This window comes from Triturus cristatus, chromosome 12, assembly GCF_964204655.1.
Source record: "Triturus cristatus chromosome 12, aTriCri1.1, whole genome shotgun sequence".
In the NCBI taxonomy this organism is placed as follows: domain Eukaryota; kingdom Metazoa; phylum Chordata; class Amphibia; order Caudata; family Salamandridae; genus Triturus; species Triturus cristatus.
Window position 1 is genome coordinate 426,627,075 of NC_140595.1, and position 16,355 is coordinate 426,643,429.

At 43.6% G+C, this 16,355-nt stretch overlaps 1 protein-coding gene across 1 annotated transcript in view; it reads left to right on the forward strand.

Moving 5' to 3' along the window:
• Window positions 1–7,412: 7,412 nt before the first annotated feature.
• Window positions 7,413–16,355, forward strand: part of LOC146776058 (cocaine esterase-like) — a 605,874-nt gene continuing 596,931 nt past the window's right edge. The window contains exons 1-2 of the mRNA XM_085638256.1: window positions 7,413–7,578; window positions 7,850–8,017. Of these exons, the coding sequence (XP_085494382.1) occupies window positions 7,930–8,017 (88 nt within the window). The 5' untranslated portion in view covers window positions 7,413–7,578; window positions 7,850–7,929. The remainder of the gene's footprint in view (window positions 7,579–7,849; window positions 8,018–16,355) is intronic.

Consider the following 16,355-nt stretch of genomic DNA (forward strand, 5'->3'; position numbering starts at 1 on the left):
AGAAGCTGTAATATAAAAACAATGCATTTATTAAACCTCACATGAGGGAGATTGCGTCACACAGTACCCTCAAGTCACTGTTGGAGGCATTCTAAAGCGTACAGGGGCCTTATATACCCACACAGGGGCTCAAAAGAAAGCGGTACAAGTACACATGAGAAGAGTTACACACATAGATGGTCATACAGAAAATGCACAGTCAACAAGTAGGAGGAGTAATGAGTTGCTGACATCAATTAGAACAGCCTGACAGTTCTATACTAGGAGCAGGTGCATTCTACTAGCTAGGCCTTTCTGAGCATGCGCGAGGTTCTGGAAGAGGGAGAAAGCAAATGGCTAGCACCTAGCTAACTAAAATGGCTGCCAAGTACAAAATGGCTTTCAGCTCATGCTAACAGATTCCTGCTATCTTTAACAGATGGTCCTCTTAGCATGAGCCAAAGACATCCCTATGATCTAGTAGGAACATAGAAAATATTTTGCACATTTATTTTCATAAATTCATCAATATCCTAATCCATTGCTAGGTGGGCATTTCTCATTCTATATATTGTTAAGCGGGCACATATAGGGTATAAGCAGGAGTACAAAGGGAACAGAGCATTGGGCCATACAGATAGCAGGAGAGAGTAATGACTATTATCACAAACAGAACTACCAATATTTTTCAACCCTAAGCAGAAAGCAAATCCTAGAACCATCTAGTCCAATTCTATGTAAAAAAAACATTTTCAATAGGCTTTTCCAATGTTGTTTTTATGAGGGCAAGGGTATCAATCATTATAGTCAAGGAAAGGGTAAAGTAACATTTGTCAACTGCTCAGATGAACTTTTCTCTCGCAGAATAAACATTATTCCTAATGCAAATATTAAAGCAGTCAGACATATTATTACAAAAACAATCCTGGTTCCAGGGGACCAGGAGGACCACACAGGGCCATGAGAATTAGGACGAGGAGCCGCAAAGGGCTGCTCCTCCTCTAAAATTGGACATCCAAAGGGGTACATTATTTTTTTTAAAAAAGTCCTTAGGGAAATTGAACAGATTCCTGCAATCTTTAACAAAGGTTCCTCCAGTTTTTTCTACCTACTGCTTCACCTGGCAACTCACACGAAGGACATGCATGGAAATGTATAGGGAACTATTTTGGGGGTCCTTCAACATGCTACTTATGCGCATTGACTCTACATGTTGACAGCAGCAGTCCATCTCAATATGTATGCAGTACATGTGTGAATTGCACATATAGTTATCACTAATATTACAATGCATTGAGTGACCTAATTTAATTGTGCTATCTTGCAAAGATTTTAATTAATCATGCAATAAAGATTTTACTTACTTACTTACTCAATGCATTGAGTGGGTCTCAATAATATGATTTCCATTTACTGTCTGTATTCGATGACCTTAATGATCAACATGTGATAATAAAGTTCTCCTCTTTGAAGATACAGAAGACTGTTGCTAACTGTCATTTAAATATATAGGCAATACATTTTTCTGTTAGTCAGTTAGAGCATACGGGTCATGCGCGGATGATCATGAGATGGTGAAACCACAAATCTTGACAGTCAACCGTCTGTTTAACATTAGTTTAACGTGGATGTACGTATTGACGTCACTCCGCACCACACATATTTCCCCGGATCATTTAAGACGAGCTGGTAAGCATCGGACCTCACCTCCGGTCGCAGCTTACGGACCACCACGGGGTACCGACGGAGAGGTAAGTGTTATGCAGTGTGCTTGTCTGCCTTGTCCACCCCTGTCTTATGTGTTGATAACTGTGGTCTATTGGCATAGGGGTGCTCCGTTTTTTTATTAACTGCGAGTGAGTATGTGGTAATCAAACTATAATATGAGCGTTTCCTTAGCATTTACTTGTATGCTTCTTGATAGGGTTGTCAGTTTTCATACCTTGGGTACTACAGTATTATTTGAAAAAAGGCACTACATTTTACTTTATATGCATGGTGCACTCAGAGGCATATGGTTAACTAAGCGGTGTTTAATGTTCACCGCCAGAATTTCTTTTGGTTCTTAACTACATTGAGTAAACACACTTGAATAATCACTCATGTGAATTGTTATCTCATTTGTGCAATGTTGAATACTGGGGTCGACAGCAGAGGGCATTTCCATAGTATGGGCATTTGTTTGTCACCAATTTACAACCCTTTTTTCCGTCGTACTGGTGATAAACGTCATGACCCCACAGCATATATCACAATACAACCATGGCTATACACTCTTCAGGCTTCTAGAAAGATGAGTGACTTGAATGGTGATATTAGTTGTTAGGACCAGATTTAGAGTTTGACCTTTTGGCCTTTAACACACGTCAGGGACCCCTTGTGCAACTATACTGGGTCTTGGTCTACACTTGCGATACTGTTTGTATAAATGGCACCATGAGCTGATTTGCATAGGATTTTGTGTTGTTGAATGAATACAATTTTTTGTGAACTTGATTTTTAGTGATCTGTTTGAACCTTAATAAACTCTTTTTAAGGAGTAGTGTCAACATATCTGTGGCTATGTTTGCCTCCTTTACATCCCCTTCTTTACAGAGCGGTGCCCCCTTCCCTGAGCTGTCGCCAGGTTGAGGTGAGACTACTTATCCGTACACCACAGGTAAGCGAATTTGATATTATTTACTCATACAAGACACATCATTTATATGTGGAGATAAGACTATCCTACATTATCCTTACAAATCAATTGCAAGCATGTTCACTGACTGATTTATTGGTTTTCCACAGTCTTTTTTTTGTTCTCCAATATTTACGACCAGTAAATCTCAAACTGAAAATAGCAGGATTACTGGTTTGATATTTTAGCAGTTTCATTATTTGGTCAATACTATTTCACTGTTTTTTGGCAGCAGCATCCTTCTAGGTCCTGATGAAAGCCTTGACATCTTTCGGGTCAACGTGGCTAAAACATACAATTTTAAATCCATACTGCAAATGCACTGTTTTTAATCATGGCAGCAAGAACACGCTAATAAAGGCAACTTCTTTGTTCCAATTAGTTAGTTTTAGCATCACTACCGTCACAGTTTGATTTTTTGTTGTGCTGCGCCCTCACCATAACTTGTTTTTGCCTCTCATCTGTTGGATTTAGTATTTCCTCAATAGAGTAGAGATACAAAACATCCCTGAGCTCCTTCCTCTTAGAGAGGGTGTAGTAGCCCTTGGCGGGACGAGGTATTTCCACCAGGAGGTGAATCCCAGATGATGAAGCATGCCATCTTCGGTGGGTGAGGGATTTCGTCCTGATAGGGATTATCCCACAGGTTTTCCTGTGTGATTTTGCGAGTCTCTCTACATGCTTGTTTTATTACTTTAGACCCAAGGATTTCTGTGGTGTATTTGAGTAAATACTTGGGGATATAATCCTTGCAGGTCTCTAAAATTTCCCTCGGACCCCCCTCTAATTGTTTTTGTTAAGTTAAGTGGGTTATATCACCATGTTAACTGCGCAGGTCAAAACTTCATACAGGCCGCAGTGCCCAGCCTGGGACATTTTTTAAGGGACTACTTTAGTGGGTGGCACAATAAGTGCTGCAGGCTGCCTAGTAGCATTTAATTTACAGGCCCTTGATATATGGCATATCACTTTACTAGGGACTCACAAGTAAATTAAATGTGGCAATCAGGTATAAGCCAATTTTACTAGGGAGTGAGCACAAGCACTTTAGCTCTGGTTAGCACTGGTAAAGTGTACAGTGTCCTAAAGCCAACAAAAACGAATGCAGCTCTGTGGACAATAGCAGTAGGCAATAATGAGTATCAATGGCCAAGGCAATAATGAAACTTAAAGGCACCAGCAGAAATGAACATAATTGACCTGTCAATTATAAAAAGCAATGGCCCCCAAGCATTAATGAGCATCAATGACCACGCGCCATAGGAGCATTAATGGCCCCAGGGAGTAATTAGCTTTAAAGACACCAGGGGCCATATTACATATATAGGGCACGGTGCCATTTAAATAGGTGCAATGTGCACAAATGGGGAAATTGTGCCATATAACAGTAAATGCTATGCCCCCAGGTCAGCTGCAAAATCGTGCTACCCTGGAGGCAGTTCATTCAAGTGAAATGCAGAGCGGCTGCTTCAAAGCTGCTCCATGTTTCACCATGGAGGCAACAACCCGCCTGCACTTTAAAGAGGGGAGAGAGATCCCCTTGCAGGCAGGTTCAGTGAGTGACTGCACTCACCTAGAAGGAGATGTCTGAGGGGGTCCATGGGACTCCCTTTTCCCCTCCAGAGGACTGCTATCAGGTGGAGCACTGACAGTGTGCCACCTTTTGGTAGTGCACTTTCAGTGTGCCTCCTGGAGGCTTTTTTGCCTTTGCACCCGGGTCCAACCTACGGCACGGGTGCAGAGGCAAAGAGATTTACTTATTTGCATGGGGGCAAGCCCCCATGCAAAGGAGGGTACACCCTCTTGATAAAGCACTAGCTCTACATGTATGCCAGTGCTATCTGTATTACAGAAGGGGCCGCACAAACGTCTGCGGTCCCTTCTGTATTACCAAAGTGCCCCAGTGGTGCAGACACTAGGGACACATTGCCGCTGCGCTCCTGGGGCACTTTCTGTAATATGGCCCCAGGCAGCAATTGACCTCATTAGCCTACTAGTGATAAAAATGAATTGCTGCAATAATTAATGAACATGAATGGCCACAGGCAGTATTGAGCATATTTGCCCCAGACACTAATAACCCTTAATGGGCTAGGCAGCACCTACTAAAAATATTGTCACAAAGCATCAACAGGTCCAGGAAATAATGGGCCTCAATGTGCCCAGTTCTTAATGATCATCAGTGGGCTCGAACATTAATAAATCAGATTTAGAAAAAAAAACCTATTTTCCAAACTCCATTGTGGGGGCAGTATGAACCCTGCAATCACCAAGGCCATCCAACTGCTACAAAATGGACAAAACAGTCAAAATTCAGGTGACCCAGCAGAAGGAGGATAAAGAAAAAAAAACTAACATAGAAAGGTGAAATAACAAAAAGACAGCCTGCTCACCTGTGAAGAAAAGAGAGTGCTCTCAATAGATGATCGAACATATCCCAGGACTTCCTCTCAGATATTTCCCTAGTATTGCATCTAACGTTAGGCCAATAATAGGTTATTGTATGTCTGTGTGAGGAATGGTTCTAGCAGCCTGTAGGTAAATTGCCTTCTCAGTGACTTTCATACGATACGCACAGAGCAGACATACACATCTTTATTATTAAGCACAGAGACTAATATTGTCCCGTATCTCATCATATGCTGAAACCTCACAAATATCAACTGTTCGTCGCATAACATTGTGGTCACTGCCCCACAGAACATATACACATAAATGTACGGAGGAGCAGTTTCGTGAGTGTTCTGATATGCACCCTGGTTAGTGGTGTTGTACGTGATCCTAGCGCGTCTCCATTATTTCCTCAAGAGAGTGCGACACACATTTCCCTAAGCTTTCACAGGCTAGTGGTGCCAAACAAAACATAAGTTCATAGTACAGATAGGGTTACTCTAACGTAATTTTCTATTGCCGTTCTAAAAAAACAGAAATCACTTAGCCGTCTTTTGGCTAACTCTGATTGACCTTGACATCTGCCATCAAGGTGAAGTTCTCAATGTGAACTTCTGTGCATTGGGGCCCTATTTCTACACATTAATTGTGATGGCTGTCACGATTCTGTCCCCAATACAGGAGTTTGAGCTTTGTGAGATTTTAGTATTATGTCTTATATAAGAGCATGATTTTCATTGCAATGGCTCATTTCAATACCTAACTATAAGGTCACATTAATTTTTTTTTTTTTTTTAGATTTTTTAGTGAATATCTGTTTTTCTTTTCTCGATTTCTAAATAGGACCAAATGGCCAATTCTTCACATGCAGCCACCCAACACCCCGTTTGGTTTCGGTGTCATGTTTCTTATGCTGAGCTTCATACCGGGCCTACTGTCACATGCCCAAGTGTTATTTGGTTTGTGACTCCCCCCTCAACTTCGGTGGAATTGGTGGAGAGTAAGGTCACTGTGACACCCCATCCATGTCCTTGGGCAAGGGAATGGGGTATCATATGAGGGTGTAGAGATAAGTGATTGAAATGGGTACGTTCTTTGGCGGTGATATCCGGTTAATTGGCAAGATCAAGAAGGATTAATGATCACACCTTGGCCAATTCCCAAAGGCGCTGTGTATTGCTACCCCACAAATCCTTTCCAGGCCCAGCGGAGGGTTAAGAAGAAGGGCTTTTCATTATTCATCTCTCCTTGGCCTCTCCAGTAACAGGCTGGGGAGAGAGCATGTATAAGTTGGGGTGGTGGGCCCAAAAACTACCGCCTTGACGTTTGATGGCATCAGACAGGAGCTACTGCACAGGGGAAGAGCGACATGCTGCATCAGCTCTTCCACTGTGCAGTAGTTCTCTCCTGATGCCCTCAAACTTCATGAGGGTTTTTTTAAATGCCTTATTTTTCCCTCAGAAAGCATAAGTTCTACGCGTTGTGCTTTTGACAAGTGTATCTTTTTTTGGGGGGATGAAATAACATATTTCTGTTATTTTCCCTCCTTTAATCTATGGTTTTGAAGTTTGCAAAGAAATACGAGGGAAATAAGATGGCCTCCCTTCTGATTTTTTTTGTCACGATTCCAGATCAACAGAAACAGTTCTATCCATTAGGAAAATTTAGCCAATCAAAGCTTGGGATTAAGTTTATTTTCCAACAATCTCAAACATTGGGATGGCCAAGCTCCATCCAAGTGCTTAGTAGCAAACTGGTTGCCATGGTGCTCTTTGGCATGGTGATAATGGCCTGCTTTTGTGCTCAGTCATAAGTTCAACAGCATCATTAGAAATACAATCCCACAATAAAAAAAAAATTGAAAAGCAGTCCTGCCACAGGGTCTTGTTACCTTTTAAAAATTCAGCAAGTGAACTTTTAAATCATAAAGTCGAACATTTGGAGGGAGGAGGCTATGAGCTGAGATAGATTCTACTCAAGCAGCCAGCTGCAGGGTCTTAGAGGCCTAACTGAGACTTGTCCAGGCCCCATCAGTATCCGGGATTGCAAGGTCACAGCCCACTTGTATGTTTGTTTCTTTAGCATCAAGATATTTCTCTGCTGCTTTTATGTTGCTTAAAAATATGTCTTCATTATCAAATTGACTTTTAACCCAGGTCATGGAAGCTCAGTGCTCCAGGCCTCTATCTGCTGACTGAAGCAAACCGTACAACCCTGACATGTTTTCTATCTGGGTCACTGGAGTTTTGCCAAAGGATAAGGTCGACTAAGGTGGCTTTTCTTTAATTGAATTAGTTTACTGCCAACTGTATAAATCGCTGTATGAAAGGCAGCGGTAAAAGATAATATTTTATTTGCTTGTCACTGGGTGAAAAGGCTGTGCTGGCAAAAAAAAAGGACTGGGCTAATCTGGTGCCAGGAAAAACTGTTTACTGGGAGCATTTAACATCCACACACGCACACACCCACACACACTGCTGCTGAGAACTCGGTGTGGGCAACAGAAGGAACTGGTACTTTCAGATTCATAGGTAAGAGGTGCACTGTATACAGGAAGTAAATGCCAGACCATGCCATAGGGAGACACGTATTTTAAAGTACAATATTTTCTTCGCATTTATTTTGTTTATTCAAATACAGTTTTGAACGTGCAATGTGTAAGATATTTCCCTTTGACCAGCACGGTTTAAATGTGTCGTTTTGAGTGAATATTGGTTTTAGGGGCACTAAAATATTAAAATATCCGTGATACGGCTGCGATAACGTACTTTTCTACTCCTTGCTCCTTTTTTGTCTTCCTAGTCAATCAAGTCTAAACGGTCCACTTGGAGTCGCGACTTAACTGGGAGACTGCGATACAGGATAGGGTTTCACGTAGCGATATGAGAACGGCAACAATGATGAGTGGCAAATGTATTCTTCTCTCGTGTCTGATGTTCGATTTGTGGTTAACATCGATTTCTGCAGATGGTATGTAGCATTTTTTTTGCATCACCTATTTGTTAATTTATGCTTGTTTGTTTACTGATTGCGTAAGTTGCACCGCCATGTATCAGCTCCTCTCTTGGCGCATCTCATAAGAGGGAATGTAGAATAATACACAAACACTTCCAAAGCAAATACGTCTGGCTCGGATATAATGCATGCACAAAAACACACAATATACTGGTAACCAAGGACATTCACACATCAAATACCGATGATTTCATGTAGATGCAGTGATTTTACCTACAGGCATCCATAAAGACACATACATTACCGCACATACAGTCACAAATGCTCATAGACCAACAGATGTGTAGGAATCGAAGCACACAAAAACACATAATATACTGGTAACCAAGGACATTCACACATTATATACCGATGATTTCATGTAGATGCAGTGGAATATACCTCCAAGCGTCCATAATGACACATTACCGCACATACAGTCACAAATGCACATAGAGCAATAGATGTGTAGGAATCGAAGCACACAAAAACTACACCGACAAACATGCAGACATCCATGCAGGCACACACACACCACAATGAGCTTCTATTCTTGTTCTTATGCAGATGCAGAGAAAAATGTCTACAGACATCCACGCACACACATGCAAACAAACATAAACATTCATGAAGACACCCGAGATGACAGACCAAAAGACAACCACGCACACATAACACAAAGCCACCCATGGAGAAACAAAAAGCAAACATTATAAATATGCATGCATACACGGACTAACACACATACAGACGCCCACCTGCACACAAGCAGCACACAACATGTGAATATCGGCCCACGACCACACAGGTAGATAGATGGATTATGCCCGAGTGAGTGGGTGAATATCAGTGGGTGTATGTGTCTAAGTGGATAAATGGATGGTTAGATGAATCCATGAATCTGTGGATAAATGAATGTTGAGACCTACTCTGCATGCAGCCATGGAGGGTAGCATGAATGTGTATATGTGGATTAAATGAGGAATTAATATAGATGTATGAGTGGGTATATACACAGGTTGGAAGATTAATGTATTGATACATAGGTGTGAATGAACGACTCATGAATGGATTCATCCATTCATGATCTTACTCTTTATCTTACTTAAGACTTCATCCGCTCATGCACTCATGAGCTCATCCAGCATTCATTTATAAACACACTTACTTATTTATCCATTCATTTACTCATCAATTCTCCCACCAGTCACTCAATCACTCACCAATTAATTCCCCTACTGACGCTTTCATTCAGCTAACCACTGCAATTCCTACATTCATTCATACATTAAACTTGCTCATAGAAACCTGCCAAAAAAAAATAACATTTTCACATATGAAAAAAGTTACTGCCGGTTGCTTTGTCAATGCTTGTTGTGAACTGATTATTTTGAGTCATCTATCACAAAGACGCTTTACCTTTCTTAAAATTTTGATTTTCTTAAAATTTCCTTGGGTGCCCAGAAAGACCCATGGTGGGAGTGACCACAAACAGGGTGCTCACACTTCCCTGCAGAGGAAGGAGGTGAGCAACAAACAGGATAAAAAGAAGGTGTTCTCAAAAGGTTCCTAAATTTCTCAGGAGGGTTGGGCCCGAGACTTCTCCCAGACCAAAGGCAAAGAGTATCGGGATAAAATCTGGGATCCAGCACAGGTTTCTTGGTTGTGTCATGACTGTCGGCAGGGCATGAGAAAGGCAATGCAGTATGCTTCAAAACCTTCCCCCTAATGGTGACAATCCAAGGGATTGGCTAGCATGTGTATGGGGATGAAAGTGTACTCTGGAGAGGCCAGAGGACACTCTCAGGCTACTTCAGTTTCCCTGGGTGGGTTGGATATTGAAGCCCTAGCTGTCGTACCTCCAAGCCTGAAAAATACAGACAATGGCCTAATATAAAGAGGACTAAGGTAGAGGCTCTGAGAGATACATGTGCCAGTGCCATTATGGTGGCTGCTAGGCTGGTTTCCTGAGACCAAATGGTACCTGGTGTTAGTCACCGGGAGACCAGTACTGACAATCAGACTAAGCTCCATCCAATGACCTTGGTAAGTTTAGAATAGGGAGAGGCTACTGTCTCAAAGATGGTAGTTGTGTCCCTTGACATCCCAGTCGAATGTCTGTAGGGAAATAATCTGGAAACTTCTGCATGGGCAGAAGTGGAAAAGAAGGCTTATGCAGAAATGCTCGGTCTCCCGGAGTGGGCGTGTGTTACCACAAGAGCACAAGTATAATGTTGGGGAAGTCAGTGAAGCTTGTATCCTGAAATAGTGGACCAATACTCCAAAGGCAAGAGAAAGGGCAAAAAGTCTGCTTAGGACCAGGAGGAGAGTTCTCTTTAGGGAGATACCCTGGTGCCTGAGGAGGGACCTTCAGCTGATGGTGTCTGGCCCAACCTGCCAGAGCTCCTACATGCTGGGGGACCTCCAGAGAGGGCCAATGCCAAGGGCAAAAGCAGAGCCCTATCCTTGAAGGCCTTAGGCAGCAAGCTGCAAGTCAAGGGGAGGGTGAAGTCAGTTGAACCCACCGGGACTACTGGGAAGATGGGCTTCGTACACTGAGGACAGGGACACCAAACAAGGGGCAGCCAGGACAATGGTGGTCAGCCAGCTGTACAGAGAGTTCATTTTGATCTTGGCCCATGACATTCCCTTAGCTGGAAATCTAGGACAAACCAAAACCTGTGACAGGTTGGGTGGCCATTTATACTGGCCCCAGATGTCTGAACATGTGAAGGGGTTTTGCCACTCCTGGGGGACTTCCTTTCAGAGGGTACAATTTGATATTGTTGGCCCCCCTGACCCTCAAATTGCATATGGGAACAGGTTTGCTCTAGTGGTATGGGACTGTGCCACTAGGTACTCAGATGCAATTTTGCTCATGACTGTCACTGCCCCTGCAGTGGTAAAGGCCCTCCTTGTAATCTTCACCAGGGTTGGGTTTCCTAAGAGGTGGTCTCTGATACACAGACATATCTTATGTCTGTATATCTTAAGGCTATGTGGGATGAATGTGGAGTGAGCTACAAGTTTACCACTCCCTATCACCCCCAGGCAAATGGCTTGGTTGAAAAGTTCAACAAAACCATGAAAGACATGATATTGGGCCTCCTTGAAAAACTCAGGAGATGGGTTATCCTGTTACCTTTCTTGCTCTTTGCTTACAGATTGGAGAAACCTCCCAAAGAGCCCAAGCAAGACATAGTGGATATGTACCGGGCCTCCGTTTATGTATGGCTGAGTGCATGAAGAAGGCAAATACGCAACTACAGGCCAGCCAGGAGCTTATCAAGCACTGGTATGACCAGAAGTTAGCACCGGTGGAGTACCAATCAGGTCAGCTGGTGTGAGTATTGGAGCCTGTGGCTCCCCGTGGCGTCCAGGACCAGTGGACTGCACCCTATTCAATCTTGGAGAAGAAACAGAAAGTCACCTACTTGTTAGAGATATGCAACCCTAGGGGCCCTCATAGAGTACTCTATGTCAATTGTCTAAACTCCCAACAGGACAGAGCTGACATAACCATGCTCATGGTCACTGATGGAGGCCATGAAGAGAAAACGTGAACCCCTTCCTTACTTGCTGTCAAACAACCCACAAGATGGGTCAGTTGAGGGTGTTGTTTTGTTGGAAATCTTCACTGCACAACAGCAATCTGACTGCAGGCAAGTCCCAAGTCAATGTGCTGAGCTCTCTCTTTGACTCCTTGTCAGACAACATCTTGTAACCATTATGTGGACACTAGGGGAAGCCTCCCTGTCAAGAACAAAATCTATAGATTGTCAGACCAAGTCAAAGCTTGCTTTTAGATTGAGGTCAGCAAGATGCTAGAGCTGGGGTTAATAGAACCCTCTGATAGTCGCTGGGCTAGCCCAGTGGTGCTGGTCCCCAAGCCACATTCAAAAGGTGGGAAACCATAAATGAGGTCCTGTGTGATTCACAGGGCTTTAAATGCAGTTACCAAAACTGATGCTCACCCCATTCCAAGAGCAGATGATTTGATTGACAAGCTGGGTGCAGACAAATTCTCAAGAACTTTTGTTTTAACATCAGGAAACTGGCAGATTGGACTCACCAAAGGAGTAAAGGAGCAGTCAGCATTTTCAACCCCAGAAGGTCGCTTCAAATTTAAAGTGAGACTAGCGCAAGAGCACCATTAAGAGGGAAGCCTTTACTTTTACTGTGGTTTGGTCCATGAAGAAGCTGAGACCATACGTGTTTGGGACTCACTTCAACTGACAATAGGCCTCTCTGATGGCTGATGCATATGAGAGGGGAAACCCCAAACTGATGAGATGGTCTATTTCCTGGTTTTTCCACATAGACATTGAGAACTACCAGGGGATAGCTTAGTTGCTCATCACCTTTCATATGGGGCTATTCATGTAGGAAAGTGCACTTCTTGGATGGTCACCCCCTCCACGTTTTTCTCCAATCCTGATGGTTATGACTTAGATAGTTAACTGGAGCCTGCTGCCGAGGCCGCAGGCCCCAGTGCCAGTGCTCTCTCCCTAGAATTGTTATGTGTGAATTGGCAATCAATTGAAAGGGCTTTACCCCCCCCCCCCCCTTATAACTCCCTAATATGTGGTACCTGCGGTTCCCCGGGTATGGTTGATAAAGGGGTCCCCAGGGATTGCAGCACTGTTTGTGCCACCCTGAGTGACCCAAATAAACTACTGACAGCAGACATATCATTGTAGGCTACAGGAGCAGTGCAAACTGTTTGAACTCAAATTTGCACTTACCGTGTGTGACAAAGTCAATGCACGATCTTTAATATATACCAGTCACCTCTAAGGAAGGCCTCCTGAAGCCCGGGAGACAGGATGCATTATATTACAGGTGTGAACATGTAAGTGCAAGCTTATATGACCCTATAGTGCCCTGTACCATTGAAGGACACTATAAGTGATAGACGGTTCATAGAAAAACGTGGGCTGACATCCAGGAAAACCTGAGGTTGGCAGGTCCATTATGGTACCACCTAAATATGTTGTGTTTGGTACCAAACAATGTGCCTTTCACCCATGCCACAAATCTCGTTCCAGGAGCAATGTGGCACGCACCCAGGTGGCTACCTTAGAGGTTGCTCACTTGGCTGCCCCAGCCTTTCAGTTTTGTTGACAGCCCACACTTGCTGCCACCAAACAGGATTATGACCTCCTGCCAAGCTGTGTGAACCCACCCTGGAGTCAGGAACAAAGGTTTGGGGAGGAAGGAGCTCACACCTCCTTCCTCTCAGGCTGGCTAGTGAAGTGGCACATCAAGGCGTGGGCTTCAAAGGCTGCACTGCCTCTTACATGCATCCAGGCTGCCTCCATATGGAAGGAAGAGCCATTCCCCTGCCCTCAGGCACATTTGTACCAGGGCAGGTGGAAAAATTAGGTAGTCAGGCGGCGTACACCCCCAGAAGGCTAGCCATCCCTATAGAGTGGGCTTCCTGGTCTGTTCAGCCGAGAAAAACTGCCATTTTTAAAAGTGGTAGAAATAGTGGGTTCTGAGTTAAAAAGATGATCTACACCCTGGATGTGGTCGCTTAAAGGGTGGATTCCGTACAACTCGACCTGCAAGTGACCGATTGTCACTAGTGGTTTTTCTATGGACTGTTTCACTTTATTTTTTCACACTGATATTATATTGCTTCAATAATATTTAACTCCAGTATGTACGCTATTCCATTTGTTTTGGTATCTAAATTAAGATAAAAATGCACTCTATGTTTATAAATTGGTGTAGAATTTCTCTCGAGTCTTGTCAATTACTTATTGTTCATGTTGGTACTCTGAAATACTTAACACATGTTCCTCTAGTAAAGCCTGATTGCTCTTTGCCACACTATAGGGACTGATCTAAAAATGTATAAGTGTGAATCCAAGGACCATCTTTAGGGTTTGTGACAGTATTGCATGGTGAAGCCTAACCAGCATCACCACATAATAATCCAGCTTCTTGCAGAAACCAATGGGTGAACCGGGTAAGCTATACATTTCTGAAAAGTTCACTAAATTCCAGAATCAGCAATGGGTCACTTGTATAGATTGCTCATGGTTTTATCAACAAAATCAATTGCTGAAATCAAAAATAAAGAAAATAGGCTGGAAAAAAATAGAAATAGGTGATGTTTTAATCTGTATTCTTTGCCCTGCTGGCTGACTTAGAAATATAATGTTACGTCCATCAGGCACTGTTAGTAACAGAGGAATTTAGTGTGTTGGTTGTCCAAAAACATGCGCTGCCCAGATGCATACATGTAAAACTCTGAATTTGAGGTTCTCCATAATAACATCATTTAAAGGTCATGTTGCAAAGGGTGTCCTTTTTTGGCACACTGGCTTAGATTTGGAAGCCAAACATTGAGAGAGATTCATTGGATAATAATAAATGTTCTACTTCTCTGTGTTCCCACAATTCGTCCAATAAAAATAGCACCTCATCTGTGTGGCGAGGCCTATCACTCACGACACGATAGGCACCAAAACGCAACATAAAGAGCATCAACTTTATAACATGTGCAAGAAACTAGGTTTCTGGTTGACTGGGGTGTGAGCCCTGGTCAAGCAACAACCACAATCCTTGTCAGGGTAAAGCACAAACAAATCCCCAAAAATAACCTGTGCACACCCCTCAGTAGCTTGGCACAGAGCAGTCAGGCTTAACTTAGAGGCAATGAGTAAAGTATTTGTGAAATAAGTCAAACAATATAACACTACACAAAAGATCCCACCCCTGGTTAGAAAAATAGAGCTTGATGATATAAATAAAACAAGACCAAAATGATAAAAATCCAATCAGTAGAATAAACTGTAAATTAGTGCCTAGTATCAGAAATCACCAATCATGGCTATTTGTTCTCACTTACTGGGTCACAGTTAAAGGTTCAGGCAAACTGCCATAGAGCGTAAATTGGATACAGTCCCAGATTAATCACACTGAAGTTTTACCTTCTCAAATTTTGTGCCAAGAGTACGGATTGCATTCAGGAGGGCTGCAGGGAGCAAGGAGAGCTTTGAATGTGATGGTCAGGGTGGGGCGAAGAGCAGGCCAGGTGTTGTGAATGGGTGGGCTAGTGCCTCATGGTGGCATTCCTACGTGGGAGATCAATGCTTGCTGTGTGAGGAGAAAGGCTGGTGGCGGCTCACACTGAATTCCGGGACCAGCTCGCAGTTCCAGTGTGAAGGGGCCAGTTTGTAGTCGTGAAGACCGCAAAAGATTGATTGATTTAAGAGCCCACTGAGCCACACCAAGGGTCCCGGACCAGAGATACCCCACGTTGTGGTCAGGAACTCGCTGCAGCTAGGTCTAGGAGCTGGTTGGATAGTCTTTTATGTCCCTAAGGCTCAGATCAGGAGGCCAGCAGACTAGCCCTTGGAGTCACTCTGGGGTCCTGGGTTCAAGAAGAAGTTGCAGGTCCTGTTCTTCTTCCCCAGGCAAGAAGGCACAGTTCCTTTAGAGACACAGTCCCGCAGAGTGGCAGTCCATTTAGCAGCACAGCAGTCCTTCTTTCTGCCAGAGTATCCATGGGTCCAGAAGTGTAATGAAGAGTTGGTGTCTGAGGTCCTTCTTTTATACCCTGGTACCCTGGTTCTGGAAGGTGGGAGAAGCTTCAAGGCAGCAGCTTTTAAGACCATGGAATTTCCTGTCTCCCCTGCCCTGGCTCCAAGCCGGCTGAAGTGACAAAGCAAGGTCTTTTGGCTCTTTGTGCGAAAGCACAGCACAGACTATTCAGGTCTAGGTGGGGCTGTGCTCAGCTCTGCCCCCATCCTGCCAGCAGATGGCCCACTCAGGCACACCTAATCCCTGTATTGTACAACTGTCTGGGGCTGGGAGGAATTCACAAAGTCTATCAGTTACTCCAGCCAAATGACACAGGACATGCTATGTATGGGTACAAAAGGGCTAAGGCCAGAAGAAATACAACTTTCTAAAATTGGCATTTTTAGGTCTCGCCTATGCAGACCGCATGCGCTGAATAGGAAAAAGACCTTTAGCCATCGATTCAGTTTGTGTCCCAAAAACTTGCACGCGCTGCATTGCTTTCAATGGCAATGCGTGCACGTTTGGCGATTCTCTTGCGGGAGCGAGCTTTGAAACCATATGTTTGTAATTAACTTGCCCCTGGCTTGCTCCTGCAAGGGAAATGCTTTGTGTGCTCTCGGCAGCACTCCCCTCAACCCTCCCACTTTTAGCACAAGGCACGCACGCTTGTTTGGACTTTGAAATGTGTTGGTTTTGTACGACGAACTCTGCTCTAGTAGAAGGGAGGTTGCCACTGTAATTATGTGAGGTACAGGCACCAAAGACTTGCTGACAATGA